Below are 17,367 nucleotides of genomic sequence, written 5' to 3' on the forward strand. Positions count from 1 at the left end.
ACTCAAGTGCACAGTGGAAGCTCAAATACTATGTATTGGATTAATTTTACTCTATAGAAAATGTGAACAAGTATTGCCTTTGTTTGTTTGGGCTTCTAAACAAAATACCATAAATTGGTTATTTTGTAACCAAAGAAATTTATTTCTCACAGTTCTGGAGGTTGGGAAGTCCAAGATCAAGGCACTAGAACGTAAGTTTCATAGAAGCAGGGATTTTAATTTCCTATGTTGATATAATTCCATTGCATGTCACAGAGATAAATAGATATTTTTGTGTGAATAAGTGAAATATTTCAACCATATTTTCCAACTAGTTTATTTATTTACTTATTTTTTCTGACCAATTTATTTTTAACCCAATAGTTGTGAAAAATCACTCTAATGTCTTTCACTTCTCCCAATGAATATAGTATTTCTATTTCTCTGCCTATATCCTGTATTTATTAAAAATATTCAAGTCTCTTGCCCACTTATAAATGGGCTTGTTTACTCTTTTCTTGTTGATTAATGTGAGTTTTCTGTAGATTGTAGTTATCAGGCCTTTGTCAGTTTTGTAACTTGCAAAAATCTTTTCACATTCCAAAGGCCTGTTTGCTTTGGTTGTGGTACCCTTAGCGGTACAGAAGCTTTTTAGCTTGATCAAATCCCTATTTATTTTTGGTGTTGCTGCAATTGCCAGGGGGTACTATTCAACCATAAGAAAAGATAGAGACTTTATATCTTTTACCTGATGGAGTTGAAGCACATTCTTCTTAGTAAAGTATATCAAGAATGGAAAAAATATCTAATGTACACAATACTAATATGAAACAAATATATAAACAATTGCATGTGCACAGGAACAATAAAACACAAAAATAGTCTAGCAAGGGAAAGGTGAAAGGAGAGAGGGGAAGGGAGAGGAGGGGGAAAGGGGCGGTTGGCTGAAGAGGGAGGTCTATTGGTGGGATCTCACATAATGTGCACAATGTGAGGTGCTCAGCACACTCCACTACAACTTGAAGGTTACCTTGGATGTGAGAACAATGTAACTTAAAAATTTGTACCCTCATATTAATTTAAAATAAATAAATTACAAATTATGGCTCTTTTAGATCAATCCCTGGACATGTGCTGGTCTAGGTGCACCAAAATCATGTGCTAACATTAAAATAAAGATTTCTAGGGTCTTCTTCACATATTATGATTTAAGATATTTAGGGAATGGCCTGGGAATCTGTCTTTTAAAAAACTTTTCTCAGAGCAGAGGAGTAAAAGCAAGATGGCGGCCAAGTAACAGCTTCCCTGCAACTGGGCACCCTGAGTCTGGGGAGATAAGACTCCAGACATCTCTGGCTGGTGGGATCTGCCTATAATCATCGCTTTGAGGATACAGGGAGTCAGCGAGAGACCTCTGGACCCCAAGAGGAGGACAAAAACAGTGGAAAACTGGCAAGTGGTTGCATGTGTTAGATCTGTCTAATCCTGCTGGCAGCTGTAAGTACAGCAGCAGTGAGACTGCAAACTGGAAAGGCCTTACCTGTGAACTGTTTTGGTGTTTTTGGACTTGGCACCCAGTTGAACTGCCTTGGGGAGAGCTTGGGCAGGAGTGTAGAGAACTTTGGGCGTTGTCTAGGGCCCCAGACTAAGCCACTGAGCTGGATGGAGCTAATAGTGTTCGGCTGTGGGCCACAGGGCGCCATTGTAAGAGAATTGCCCTGGCAAGCTCTGCCCTCAGGGTTGCAGAGCAAGGATCGGGCTGGAGCTAGTAACCTAGTGACTGAGCAGCCTAGAGGTGGAGACTGAGCCACCTTACAGCCTTAACCCTCAGGGCAGAGTGAGACTGGTTTTGGCACGCTGGGTAGTGGATAGCCACTTCAGCAGTGATCACAGCGACAAGCACTTTCCTGGGAAAGCTTCTGCTTAGCCAAGTTTAGAAGTTTAAAGTGCTTTTTAAGAGGCCTGAAGACACATTTAGGGTCTCCACCCTGTGGGGTTTGAAAAATAAGTGGAGGCCTCCAGTTGTATCAGCATTGTGATTAACATCTCATACCCCAGAAGACCACCTGTTGCCCAGACAATATTCAACACAATATATATACTGCTTTGTTTTTGTTTGTTTGTTTGTTTTTTGTTTTGTTGTTGTTTTCTTTAATTTCAACCTTTTTCATACAGATTTTTTTCTTTTCTTTTTCTTTCTTTCTTTTCTTTCTCCATTTTCTAGTTTAAATACAATTTCCCATTGCTGCCTTTTTCAATAATTAGAACTTCATTTTTGCTAGTGTTTCTACCCCTATTATTTGTTTTTTTACTCAATTTTATCCCATAAAGTTTTCTGTTTGCTTGTATTGGTTTGATTTATAGCATATTTGTCTTTCCTCTCTACTTGGTGGAGGTGGGGTACTGTGTCTGATCAGGTTAGCAAAGAGCTGCTGACCTCAAGGGAACCACCCAACCGGGCACCCCCAGAAGTTGGGTTTTCTTTTTAAGGTTGTTTCAAAGTATACTACTGTACACCTATATTGCTCTGTGTCCCTCTTTCTGTGCTTCTCTTCTTTTTGTCATATTCCTTTTTACCCACCCCCTTTCCTTTCTATATTTTCTTTTCTTTCTTTCTTTCTTTCTTTCTTTCTTTCTTTCTTTCTTTCTTTCTTTCTTTCCTTTTCTTTCTTTTTTCATCCCTTCTTGCTCTTCAATCTTCTCATCCTTCTGGTCCTCTACCAAAAGGACTCATTGAAACTTTAGTTCACAGACATGGGAACTTAAAGAGCAAGAGGAAGTGAAAGGAAAATCAGGGCAAGGAAACAGATAAAAGAAATCACTTGTGAGGAAGAATCAGCAGAAAACACTTGGCAACATGAAGAACCAGTCCAGAGCAACCCCTCCAAGGGACCGTGAGGTAGCTACTGCAGAGGATTCCACCTGTAAAGAAATGTTAGGAATTATAGAAAGGGAATTTAGAATACACACAATGAAAACAATGAAGGAAATGATGGAAACAATGAAGGAAAATGCTAATAAAGTGGAAAATAACCAAAAGGAAATCCAAAAACAGAATCAAATAAGAGATGAACAATATGAAGAATATAGAAAGGATGTAGCAGAGCTGAAGGAACTGAAGCAGTCAATTAGGGAACTTAAAGATGCAATGGACAGTATCAGCAACAGGTTAGACCATGCAGAAGAAAGAATTTCAGAGGTAGAGGACAAAGTTCTTGAGATAACTTAGACAGTTAAAGAGGCAGAAAAGAAGAGAGAGAAAGCAGAACGATCACTGTCAGAATTATGGGACTTTATGAAGTGTTCCAACATATGAGTTATAGGAATCCCCGCAGGGGAAGAAGAATGCCCCAAAGAAATGGAAGCCATACTAGAGAATATTATAAATGAAAATTTCCCAAATATCACCAAAGATTCTGACACACTGCTTTTAGAGGGATGTTGGACCCCATGTCACCTCAACTCTAATTGAGCTTCTCCAAGACATAGTGTGATGAACCTGTCCAAAGACAAACAAAAGAAAAGATTCTGCAAGCTGCCATGAGTAAGCACCAGTTGACCTACAGGGAAAAATCCATCAGAGTGACCGCAGACTTCTCTAATGAAACTTTCCAAGCAAGAAGACAATGGTCATCTACCTTTAATCTACTTAAACATAACAATTTCCAGCCCAGAATTCTATACCCTGCTAAGTTAATCTTTAAAATTGATGGAGAAATCAAAACATTTATGGATATACAAACATTGAGGAAATTTGCTACAACAAGACCAGCTCTACAGGAAATACTTCAACCTGTTCTACACACTGACCATGACAATGGATTAGCAGCAAAGTAAGAACTCAGAAATTAAAGGACAGAACCTAACTTCCACACTGATGCAAAAGATAAAACTAAGCAATGGACACTCACAAAATAAGATGAATGGAATACTATCATACTTATCAATTATCTCAATAAATGTTAATGGCTTGAGTTCCCCACTGAAGAGATATAGATTGGCTGACTGGATTAAAAAGCACAAGCCATCCATTTGCTGTCTGCAAGAAACACACCTGGCTTCAAAAGACAAAACTCCAAGTCAAGGGTTGGAAGACATTTTTTTCAGGCAAATGGAATTCAGAAGAAAAGAGGAGTTGCAATCTTATTTTCAGATTCATGTGGATTTAAAGCAACTAAAGTAAAAAAAGACAAAGATGGTTACTTTACATTGGTCAAGGGAAAAATACAACAAGAAGACATTTCAATTCTAAATATTTATGCACCCAATTTAAATGCTCCCAGATTCTTGAAACAGACCCTACTCAGTCTGAGCAATATGATATCTGATAATACCATCATAACAGGGGACTTTAACACTCCTCTTACAGAGCTGGTCAGATCCTCTAAACAGAAATTAAACAAAGATATAAGAGATTTAAATGAGACCCTAGAACAACTGTGCTTGATAGACGCATATAGAACACTCCATCCCAAAGATAAAGAATATACATTCTTCTCATCATCCCATGGAACATTTTCCAAAATTGATCATATCCTGGGGCATGAAACAAATATCGACAGAATCAAAAGAATTGAAATTTTACCTTGTATCTTTTCAGACCATAAGGCACTAAAGGTGGAACTCAACTCTAAGAAAAACATTTGACCCCACACAAAGGCATGGAAATTAAAGAACCTTCTGTTGAATAACAGATGGGTACAGGAAGAATTAAAACAGGAAATCATTAATTTCCTTGAGCATAACAACAATGAAGACACAAGCTACCAAAACCTGAGGGATATTGCAAAAGCAGTTTTGAGAGGAAAATTTATAGCTTTAGATTCCTACATTCCAAAAACAGAAAGAGAGCGCATCAACAAACTCTCAAGTCATCTTATGGAATTGGAAAAAGAAGAACAATCTAAGTCTAAACCCAGTAGAAGAAAAGAAATATCCAAAATCAAATCAGAGATCAATGAAATTGAAAACAAAAGAATCATTCAGAAAATTAATGAAACAGGAGTTGGTTTTTTGAAAAAGTAAATAAAATAGATAAACCATTGGCCAGACTAACTAGAAATAGAAAAGTAAAATCTCTAGTAACCTCAATCAGAAATGATAAAGGGGAAATAACAACTGATCCCACAGAGATACAAGAGATGATCTCTGAATACTACCAGAAACTCTATGCCCAGAAATTTGACAATGTGAAGGAAATGGATCAATATTTGGAACCACACCCTCTCCCTAGATTTAGCCAGGAAGAAATAGAGCTCCTGAACAGACCAATTTCAAGCACTGAGATCAAAGAAACAATAAAAAATCTTCCAACCAAAAAATGCCCTGTTCCAGATGGCTTTACACCAGAATTCTATCAAACCTTCAAGGAAGAGCTTATTCGTGTACTGTGGAAATTATTCCAAAAAATTGAGGAGGAAGGAATCTTCCTACAACACGTTCTATGAAGCAAACATCACCCTGAAACCAAAACCAGGAAAAGACCCAACCAAAAAGGAGAATTTCAGACCAATTTCACTCATGAATATAGGTGCAAAAATTCTCAAGAAAATCCTAGCCAATAGATTACAGCTTATCATCAAAAAAGTCATACATCATGATCAAGTAGGATTCATCCCAGGGATGCAAGGCTGGTTTAACACATGCAAGTCCATAAACGTTATCCACTGTATTAACAGAGGCAAAAATAAAGATCATCTGATCCTCTCAATAGATGCAGAAAAAGCATTTGATAAAATCCAGCATCCTTTTCTAATTAGAACACTGAAGAGTATAGGCATAGGTGGCACATTTCTAAAACTGATTGAAGCTATCTATGAGAAACCCACAGCTAATATTTTACTGAATGGAGTAAAACTGAAAGCTTTTTCTCTTAGGACTGGAACCAACAAGGTTGTCCTCTGTCACCTTTGCTATTCGACACAGTGCTGGAAGTTCTAGCCAATACAATTAGGCAAGACAAGGAAAGAAAGGGAATCCAAACCAGAGCAGAGGATGTCAAACTCTCCCTCTTTGCTGATGACATGTCTTATACTTAGAGAATCCCAAGGACTCAACCACAAGACTCCTAGAAGTCATCAAAAAATACAGTAATGTTTCGGGATATAAAATAAATGTCTGCAAGTCCACAAATACAATACTGTTATTTATACGCCAATAACAGTCAAGAAGAGAAGCTAATTAAGGACACAATGCCCTTCACCATAGTTTCAAAGAAAATGAAATACCTAGGAATATACCTTACAAAGGAGGTGAAGGACCTCTATAAAGAAAATTATGAAATCCTCAGAAAGAAAATAGCAGAGGATATTAACAAATGGAAGAACACACCATGCTTGTGGATGGGGAGAATCAACATTGTTAAAATGTCTATACTTCCCAAAGCAATCTACCTATTCAATGCCATTCCTATTAAAATACCAACATCGTACTTTCAAGATTTGGAAAAAATGATTCTGCGTTCTGTATGGAACCAGAAAAAACCCTGTATAGCTAAGACAGTTCTTAGTAATAAAAATAAAGCTGGGGGCATCACTACACCAGATTTTAGGCTGTACTACAAAGCCATAGTGGTTAAGACAGCATGGTATTGGCACAAAAATAGAGACATAGACACTTGGAATTGAATAGAATACCAGGAAATGAAACTAACATCTTTGATAAACCAAACAAGAACATACCTTGGGCGAAAGACTCCTTATCCAATAAATGGTGCTGGGAGAACTGGATATCCACATATGAAAGACTGAAACTGGACCCACAGCTTTCTCTACTCACAAAATTGATTCAAGATGCATAAAGGACTTAAATTTAAGGCATAAAACAATAAAAATCCTCAAAGAAAGCATAGGAAAACACTGGAAGATATTGGCCTGGGGAGAGACTTCATGAAGAAGACTGCCATGGCAATTGTAACAACAACAAAAATAAACAAATGGGACTTCATTAAACTAAAAAGCTTCTGTACAGCTAAGGAGACAATAACCAAAGCAAAGAGACAACCTACACAATGGGAAAGAATATTTGCATATTTTAAATCAGACAAAAGCTTGATAACTAGGATCTATAGAGAACTCAAATTAATCTACATGAAAAAAACCAACAATCCCATATATCAATGGGCAAGAGACATGAATACCCTGTTTCCCTGAAAATAAGACAGTGTCTTATTTTAAGGTGTGCTCCCAAAGATGTGCTAGGTCTTATTTTCAGGGGATGTCTTATCTTTCCTGTAAGTAGGTCTTATTTTCGGAAGCTGTCTTATTTTCAGGGAAACAGGGTAGAACCTTCTCTAAAGAAGACAGACGAATGGCCAACAAAGATACGAAAAAATGTTCATCATTCCTATCAGAGAAATGCAAATCAAAACCACCCAGACATACCATCTAACCCCAGCAAGAATGGCCCACATCACAAAATTTCAAAACTGCAGATGCATGTGGAGAGAAAGGAATGCTTTTACACTGCTGGTGGGACTGTAAACTAATACAACCTTTTTGGAAGGAAGTATGAAAGAACCTTCAAAGAACTCAAGCTAGACCTCCCATTTGATCCTGCAATCCCATTACTGGGCATCTACCCAGAAGGAAAAAAATCCTTTTATCATGAGGACACTTGCACTAGACTGTTTTTTTTTTTTTTTTTTTGTAGAGACAGAGTCTCACTTTACTGCCCTCGGTAGAGTGCTGTGGCGTCACACGGCTCACAGTAACCTCCAGCTCTTGGGCTTACATGATTCTCTTGCCTCAGCCTCCTGAGCAGCTGGGACTACAAGCGCCTGCCACAACGCCCACCTATTTTTTTGTTGCAGTTTGGCCGGGGCTGGGTTTGAACCCGCCACCCTAGGTATATGGGGCCGGCGCTCTACTCACTGAGCCACAGGCGCCGCCCCGCACTAGACTGTTTATTGCAGCTCAATTTACAATCGCCAAAATGTGGAAACAGCCTAAATGCCCGCCAACCCAGGAATGGATTAACAAGCTGTGGTATATGTATACCATGGAATACTATTCAGCCATTAAAAAAATGGAGACTTTACATCCTTTGTATTAACCTGGATGGAAGTGGAAGACATTATTCTTAGTAAAGCATCACAAGAATGGAGAAGCATGAATCCTATGTACTCATTTTTGATATGAGGACAATTAAGGTCATAGTGGGAGTGGGGGAAGGGGAGAGCAGAGAGAGAAAGAAGGAGGGAGGGGTGGGGAAAGGCAAAGCAGAGAGAGGGAAGGAGGTGTGGGGCCTTGGTGTGTGTTACACCTTTTGGGGGCAAGACACGATTGCAAGAGGGACTTTACCTAACAAATGCAATCAGTGTAACCTGGCTTATTGAATCCCCAACAATAAAAAAAAAATTTCCCAGATAATTATGTAACAGGTTTTGAAGACAATGCTTTAATTTGTTATTAGTCAAATGGATGTCCATTCAAAGAAAAATGTGGCTCAGTCATGATTTATTGATTATTGGTAATTTCCTTTTTTTTTTTTGTAGAGACAGAGTTTCACTTTGTCACCTTCGGTAGAGTGTTGTGGCATCACACAGCTCACAGCAACCTCCAACTCCTGGGCTTAGGCAATTCTCTTGCCTTAGCCTCCCGAGCAGCTGGGACTACAGGCACCTGCCACAATGTCTGGCTATTTGTTGTTGTTGTTGTTGTTGTTGTTGCAGTTTTGCTGGGGCCGGGGTTGAACCCGCCACACTCAGTATATGGGGCTGGCACCCTACCCACTGAGCCACAGGCGCCACCCCCGATAATTTCCTTTTATGGGAGATAAAATTGTGTATATGCTCTATTCTTGTGCTGAATCATCAGGTCAAAAAAAAAATAAGTATAAGAAAGGAATATGCACTTACTATAGGTGAAAAAATTGTGAGGCCAGGGACTATGGTAAGTGATTACAGATAAAAGGACAATCAGTTATTGGAGGTCAGAGTAGGAGAAGAGTCTAAATCTAGACATGCGGATCATTTAATTCACATTATCATCTATCCAGTCCTGATGTGAAGGCAAGATCTGGTTTAATTGGGATGTTCTTTTTTTTTTTTTTTTTTTAGAGACAGACTCTCATTTTGTCACCCTTGGTAGAGTGCTGTGGTGTCACAGCTCACAGCAACTTCCAGCTCTTGGGCTTAGGTGATTCTCTTGCCTCAGCCTCCCAAGTAGCTTGGGACCACAGGCGCCCACCACAATGCCCAGCTATTTTTTTTTGTTGTTGTTGCAGTTTGGCTGGGGCTGGGTTCGAACCTGCCACCCTTGGTGTATGGAGCCGGCTCCCTACACACTGAGCCACAAGTGCTGCCCAATTGGGACGTTCTTGTCCCTCATTTGACTATGCAGGAATTGATGAATTTGGTTCTGCACCTTTACATGCAAATGAATAAAAGATTTACTTTTTAAGAAGGGTAGAAGGGGGGGAGAGTTATTCTCATGTGGTCTACCTGTGAGCGCTTATTCACTTTGATCAATTTTTGTGCGTATCTGAATTTTTTTCAAGGCAGCCTTCATGTCCTTGTTACGGAGACTATAGATCAGTGGGTTCACAAGTGGGGTCACTGAGGAATAGAACAAGGTGACAATCTTCTGTATCCCAGCTGGATTTCCAGAGGTTGGGCTGATATACATCACCATAAGAGTTCCATAGAATAGAGACACTACAACTAAGTGGGAACCACAGGTGGAAAAGGCCTTCCTTCTGCCAGATGCTGAAGGGACGCGTAACACTGCTCTGAGAACCAGGCTGTAGGATGCAAGTATGAAGAAGAAGGTGATGAAGATAATAAGTGAGCTCAACAGAGAACAGGAAAGCTCAATTCCAGGTGCAGAGATGCAGGACAGGGCCAGAAGAGGACCAGGGTCACAGAGAAAATGGTCAATGGTATTGGGGCCACAAAAGGGGAGTTGTGTGATAAAATAAATAGGGACTGGATAGCAGAGGAATGCTGTTACCCAGCAGAGGGCCACCAAGTTCATGCAGAGACGATTGCTCACAAGGGTAGGATAATGGAGAGGCCGGCAGATAGCCATGTACCTATCAAAAGCCATGAGGGGCAGTAAGAAGGTCTCAGTGGTGCCCATTGAGAAGAAGAAGTAGAATTGGAGGAAGCAGGCTGTGAAAGAGATGGTTTTGGTTTCCGATAGGAAATTCCCTAACATATTGGGAACAGTAGTATTGATGTAGCAGATCTCCAGGAATGAAAAGTTGGCCAGCAGGATGTACATGGGGGTATGGAGCCTGTGGTCCAATTTCACTGCACAGATGATGGCCCCATTTCCCACCAGGGTCAGGATATAGGACACAAAGAACAGCATGAAAAGGAGGACCTGAACCTCTCTGGAGCAGGGAAAGCTCAGGAGTATGAATTCAGTCACTGTGTTGATGCCTGAGACATTCATGGCTTCCTAAGGGGTAGAGAGGAAAAAAATGACAATTATACAGATGACCTTATCCCCTATTCCTCAGGGAGATTTCCTTTTATTTTGTCAACATTGCTATATTTCTTACTTTCTGCTATTCTATTAAATTAGTGATAATCTGATTATACTGGTGAAGAGTGTCAAACTGAAAATGCTTGAAATGATGAAACTTAAAAATTCTTAGACATTCATTTCTTTCAGTTTTCTGATAGTAAATGGCAGGCCTTATGCAATAAGCAACTTGTATTAGGTTAGCAATAGTCCTTACAAATGTGTATAAAGAGATATGAAATTTATATATTTGTGCCTACAAAACGAGACATAAAATAGGGAATTTCAATTCCATCAATGTTTGGTATCAAAGACAAAAATGTTAGTTGGAAGAAAAGAAGGAGAAAGATAACAAATAACATAATGAAATCTGTATACCTTTCATTTCCTTATAGATGAGTAGTACAGTTATCTGCGTTGGTGTCTTAAGATAACCCAGAAAAAAATGTCAAATGCGCTGTCCTGTCCTCAGTGTTCTTCTAGGTTTGTTATCTCATAAAACCTTTGAATGTTCACATATGTACATAATGGCTTTCAATTTGGTCCTATATTTTACTACTTGGGCTAAAAATGTCTACAAATTCCTGATCTAAGCATAACTCTGTTCATAGACAAAAAAAAAAAAAAATGCGTGCTGTATCTAGTGTGTTCTTTTAATGTGTTGACATTCTTTTTTGCATTCTCAGGACTTCTAAAAAGGTCCCTGTTCTTCTGGTTTGTGTATAACACAGTTACAAATGTCAGATGCTCCCAAGCAGAGACCTCTGGGTTCCAAGGACAAAGGAAGCCATAAGATGCTTCTCTGGACAAGAATCTCCCTCTCATTTCCTCCCCCCTTCAGTTGCTTGTTGTGGGTGTTTTGGGAAGTACATGGAGAATTTTCATGAAAATTTGCTTTTCTGAGTTAGACTTAGTTTGGGACAAGGTCTGAATGCCATTGTAAGAGAGGTAAAACAATAGCAATTTCCTGAGATTCTTTTGCTAATTGTTTGGTCCTAAGTTATTAATTTATTTTTTGGATCTTTTTTGTTAATGGGAGACAGTTATCACTGACTTAAAGTGAAAATGATGGAGTGATGATGTTTATTCAGGAATATATAATTGCAGAATACAGCCCCAGACTTTTTTATTTTTTAATGAAAGTACTCTGGCTAAGAATATTTACCAATTTATTAGTTTCAAAATGCGGCAGATTCCACATAACATAATATTGTATCTTTAAGAATGACCTTGATTATTGCAATTAGTAACATATGGCATGAGAGAGATTCCGAATTTTTCACATCATATCTCTCCTTAAGGCTCTTTTAAAGACTGTAAACGGATAGTGTAAAATAGCTGGAATTCCTTTGTAGTGGGAATTAGCATTACACAGAAGCCAAGGAAACTGTGAAGAAAGAGTGAAAAAAGCAAGGACTATTTGGTGACTAGTGTGTTGTGGTTTCTATTGGCTTTTCTTCTTCTTTTTTTTTTTTAACGGGTATATTTATTTATTTATTTATTTATTATTTTATTTTATTTTTTTTATTGAATCATAACTGTATACATTGATATGATCATGGGGCATCATACACTCGCTTCATAGACCATTTGACACATTTTTATCACAATGGTTAACATAGCCTTTCCGGCGTTGTCTCAGTTACTGTGCCAAAACATTTACATTCTACATTTACCAAGTTTCGCAAATACCCCTGTAAGACACTGCTCACAAACCCGGGAAGCTTCCAGTGCGGGGCCGACCCAGAGAGGTGATCGGACGCAAACCTCCAGCAGCAAAGAAGACACAAACCTCCAGCAGCAAAGACGTTTGAACTCAGAACAGCCCGTCTTCTGTAGGATATCTATTGGCTTTTCAAGTGAACTCACCATCTGGCATGCTCCATCATCTTGTTTCTCTCCCTTCTTTCAGTGGCTGATCATTTGTTCTTTGGAAGAACCACAGTACTAAACTCTGGAGAGCTGACAACTCCTTACAACTACTTTGTTAACACTATCCAGATGTCACTTTGCTAGTGTCTTTGTTCCCCTAAAGAGCTGGCTCTTCCTGGGAAAAACTGGTTGATAAAGACAGAATTCACATAGTACTGAGGCTTCTCTGTCCCCCTCACATATCTTATTTCCCTAAGTTCCCAGCCCTCTTACTTGAAAAGATGAATCTCCCTTCATCCATTCATGTAATTTGAGGGCCTGTTCTTACAGCTTCACAAAAGAAATCTGAATAAAAGGCACACCTGAGAGGTGTCCTATGCTTTTATCGCCTTGAATCCATCTTTTCAAACAATTGACAGATCTGACTTATAATCTGTTTCCACAGCAGCAAAAGGCAGACAGGGTGGAGGGCATGATGTCACTGGCAGCCAGGAGCCACAAAAGGGTCCTACACTGTATGGCGTGGGGAGGTATTGGCATATCTGCTGAAATAGAGACTCATCTATGCTGCTTTGAGACCCATGTCTTATTTATCCTATGGATTCCAAAGGTGGGACTTTATGAAGGAAGATTGTCAATTGCATACAAATTTTCTCTTCCCTTAGGAGCCCATTATTTTGCTCTTGGGACCTAGTCTCTCCCACGCTGATCACATCATCTCAGATTCTTAGAGCAGATGTTGATTTTCTTCTATGAATAGCTTATTACAATGGTGCAACACTGGCTTGGCTGGAACAAGAGGTTTTTGTTTATTTGCCTGTTCTTTCACATTCAATTTTATTCCTTTTTTGAGTCTGTCTGGAATTTTTTGACTCTCTTATTTGTTATTATCAGAGTTCAGACATCAGAGATCTTATTCTATTGATTCATATAGCGTCTTGAGAAAGGCTACTGTTTTCTTTTTTTTCTTTTGACTGTATTTTCAAATAGCCTGTCTTCAAGCTCACTCATTCATTATTCTGCTTGGTAGATCTACTTTTTGTTATTTGAGAAATCTCTATACTGATCTCTATAGAGGTTGTACTAATTTACATTACCACAAACAGTGTCTAAGTGTTCCATTTTCACTGCATTTGTACCAATATCTATTGTCTTTTGTCTTCTTAATAAAGGATATTCTACAAAAATGGTAGTGGTTTACAATGGCCGTACATCTGCAGCACAGCAGGTCACTACCACCACCACCTTCAACACCATCTTCATCAGGGGCGGCTGCTGCTGTTTGCCCTGTAGAGTAACAGACCTCTTTGATGGCTGCCACAGATGCAGTTGTGGCTGCACCTGCAGCCGTGTTAGACCCTGGGTAACAACAGCCACATTTCCCATCACTGCTACTGAGTCAGGCTCCTGGACCAGCTGCAGCAATCCCAGATTTGGTACAGGTTGCCACAACCACTATAGTTAAGCACTCACATCACCCACGACAGCAACTGCATATTGAGCTGGACAGATCTATGGGAGCTTTTGGTATTATCTGGTCACTAACACATCCAAGAGAAGGAAAGGGAGTAGCTCTTAGAAAGACACCCAACATCTTCCAGAATCTCTGGTCTCTTGCAAAAGGGTTTTCTGAGAATTGAGGATGTGTTATTTTAAACATGATAATGTATTTTCTGCCCTTGACATTCTCCAACTTCCACACATTGACTATTTTGAAGAAATATATGTTGTTATGGAATTGATGCACAGTGATCCATGCAAAGTTATCATCTCACCTCAACCACTCAGCTCAGATCATATCAAAGTTTTTCTTTATCTCCTTTCAGCTGGCACTTTCTGTGCAGAAACTAAGCCAGGGAATCTCCTTGTGAACAGCAACCGTGTTGTCAAGATTTGTGGTTTGGGATTGGCTAGAGTGGACTAATTAGAAGAAGCTCATCATATGACTTAAGAAGTTGTTACTCAGTATTATTGGGCTCTGGAAATCCTGATGGGCAGTAATGCTATTGACATCTAGTGTGTAGGATGTAGCTTACGTTGCAGAACTACTAGGATGAAGAATATTGTTTCAGGCAGAGTCCCATTCAGCAGTTGGATTTGCTCATGGATCTGTAGGGAACACCATCACTGGAAGCAATGAGGATGGCTTGTCAAGGTGCTGGGGCACACATACTGAGGGGCCCTCATAAACAGCTTTTTCTTCCTGTACTCTGTACCCTGTCTAGCCAGGCTACACAGGAAGCTGTTCATCTCCTTTGCAGGATGTTGGTCTTTCATGGGCCCAAAAGACAACCCACTAAGGCAGGCATCCTCAAACTTTTTTTTATATTTTTATTTTTATTTATTTATTTATTTATTTTAGACTGATTGGTTTCTTTCTTTTTTTTTTTTATTGTTGGGGATTCATTGAGGGTACAATAAGCCAGGTTACACTGATTGCAATTGTTAGGCAAAGTCCCTCTTGCAATCATGTCTTGCCCCCATAAAGTGTGACACACACCAAGGCCCCACCCCCCTCCCTCCTTCCCTCTTTCTGTTCCCCCCCCATAACCATAATTGTCATTAATTGTCCTCATATCAAAATTGAGTACATAGGATTCATGCTTCTCCATTCTTGTGATGCTTTACTAAGAATAATGTCTTCCACGTCCATCCAGGTTAATACGAAGGATGTAAACTCTCCATTTTTTTTAATGGCTGAATAGTATTCCATGGTATACATATACCAAAGCTTGTTAATCCATTCCTGGGTTGGTGGGCATTTAGGCTGTTTCCACATTTTGGCGATTGTAAATTGAGCTGCAATAAACAGTCTAGTACAAGTGTCCTTATGATAAAAGGATTTTTTTCCTTCTGGGTAGATGCCCAGTAATGGGATTGCAGGATCAAATGGGAGGTCTAGGTTGAGTGCTTTGAGGTTTCTCCATACTTCCTTCCAGAAAGGTTGTACTAGTTTGCAGTCCCACCAGCAGTGTAAAAGTGTTCCCTTCTCTCCACATCCACGCCAGCATCTGCAGTTTTGAGATTTTGTGATGTGGGCCATTCTCACTGGGGTTAGATGGTATCTCAGGGTGGTTTTGATTTGCATTTCTCTAATAGATAGGGATAATGAACATTTTTTCATATGTTTGTAAGGCATTCATCTGTCTTTTTTAGAGAAGGTTCTATTCATGTCTCTCGTCCTCAAACTTTTTAAACAGGGGGCTGGACTATAGTTAAAAAAAAAAAAAACAACTATGAACCAATTCCTATGCATACTGCACATATCTTATGTTGAAGTAAAAAAACAAAACGGGAACAAATACAATCACACCGCTTCATGTGGCCCACGGGCCACAGTTTGAGGACGCCTGCACTAAGGATACCTTAGCCCATCCTTACCTAGATGAAGGGTGACTATGATATCACATGTATATATATATAGTTGTTGCTTTTCTACCTCTACTGGAAGAGTTTGTACCAGTGCCTTTAAGCATGTTACCAATCCCAAATTCAATGACACTTTGAGACCTCAGTTTTGTCTGACTGATAAAAGAAATTATTCACCAGTTCAGTTTGGAACAGTAGATAGGAAACAGAGTGCCTCTCTGCCTTCACCTCAGTCTGCTGCTTTTAAGAGCTTTATTAGTTCCACAGTTGCTCAGCCATCTGAGATGCCCCCATATCCTCTGGTGGAGGTGATGGTGGAAGATAATGTGCTATTGAAGATGTAATGTAGCTTGGCACTGGAGTCTGAGATTTGCAATTCTGGAGGTTAATCATGCTTGTAGTGTAATTTTACTAATGAAGCTTGACATTAACAACCATTACTTGTACAATATGAATAATATTTAGAAATGTTACTAGATTGTTAATATTGTAAAGTGGTTGTGCTTTTAGAAGAAAAATATTTTATCCCAAGTTGCACTTGTTTTATGAATTTAGCACAGCTCCCATAGCTCACCTCAAAATAAAAGAGAATAGAACCAAATTTGGGAGTTTGGGGCTTGACGTTTTTGTCTTAATTTTTATTTGTTGGCTTAAAGAGAAAATTATTTTCCCACCATTCTTTTCTTAAATTTAAAAAAATTTTTATTTCAGGTTAACGTGAGGGCACAAAGAACTAAGTTACAATGTTTGCATTTGAGTCTCTCTTACAATTGTGTCCTCACCCAAGAGGTGTGCTATATACCCTTACATTGTGCCCATTGTTTTTATTTTTTAAAATGAAGTGATTCTGTTCACACACACACACACACACACACACAGACCAAACACACACAAACACAAAAGACAGTCATATATTTTGACGTTTGAGCCATTCCTAAAGATTTGGAATTTTCTAAAACTAAAGAATATTGGTCTTTGATGCACCTGAGAGAATACCCACGAAGGTACCTTAGGACACCCCTTGCAGAAACCTTGCCTGCAACCAATCATGGAGCCATGTGAGCTGAACACCTGGGGGAATGCCACCAGATGATTAAGTCCCATAATTAACTTCTCATTAGAGTGGTGATATCTAAAATCCAATGTTGTGGGTAAAGAGAATGAAATTTTTTAAAATTTCAGATTAATATACGGGTACCTCTGATTAGGTTACATTGTTTGTGTTTGTTAGGTGAGGTCTAAGTTATACTTGAGCCCTTCATGTAGGAGGTGTGCCATATATCCCTACATTGTGTCCTTTAGGTGAGAGCTTAACCAATCACCCTCTTTTCCCCTCCCTCATCCCCAACCTGCTCATTTAGTTGTGCTTTTTCTTTCATGTGGGTGTGTAGTTGTTCATTTACTAGTTTTATATTAGTATTGAGTACATTGGATGCTTGCTTTTCCATTCTTGTGATACTTAGGAAGATGTTCTCCAGATCCTTCCAGGTAAATACAAAAGATGTAAAGTCTTCATCTTTGTAGCTGAATAGTATTCCATGGTTTCAGGTCCTATGTTTAAGTCTTAATCCATCTTGAGTTAATTTTTGTATATGGTGAGAGATAGAGATTTAGTTTGATTCCTTTGCATATGGCTGTCTAATTTCCCCAACTCCATTTATTGAATAGGCAGTGGGTT

General features: G+C 39.1%; 1 protein-coding gene and 1 pseudogene across 1 annotated transcript; one reads left to right on the forward strand and one right to left on the reverse strand.

Annotated features, from left to right (window-relative positions):
* Positions 1-9,431: 9,431 nt before the first annotated feature.
* Positions 9,432-10,376, reverse strand: LOC128587541 (olfactory receptor 11H6-like). The gene has a single exon (XM_053593793.1). It carries the CDS (start codon positions 10,374-10,376, stop codon positions 9,432-9,434), a length of 945 nt encoding a protein of 314 aa, XP_053449768.1.
* A 2,461-nt stretch (positions 10,377-12,837) lies between these two features.
* LOC128588641 (serine/threonine-protein kinase NLK-like) lies at positions 12,838-16,033 on the forward strand (annotated as a pseudogene).
* Positions 16,034-17,367: the final 1,334 nt, after the last annotated feature.

This window comes from Nycticebus coucang, chromosome 6 (assembly GCF_027406575.1).
Source record: "Nycticebus coucang isolate mNycCou1 chromosome 6, mNycCou1.pri, whole genome shotgun sequence".
NCBI lineage: Eukaryota > Metazoa > Chordata > Mammalia > Primates > Lorisidae > Nycticebus > Nycticebus coucang.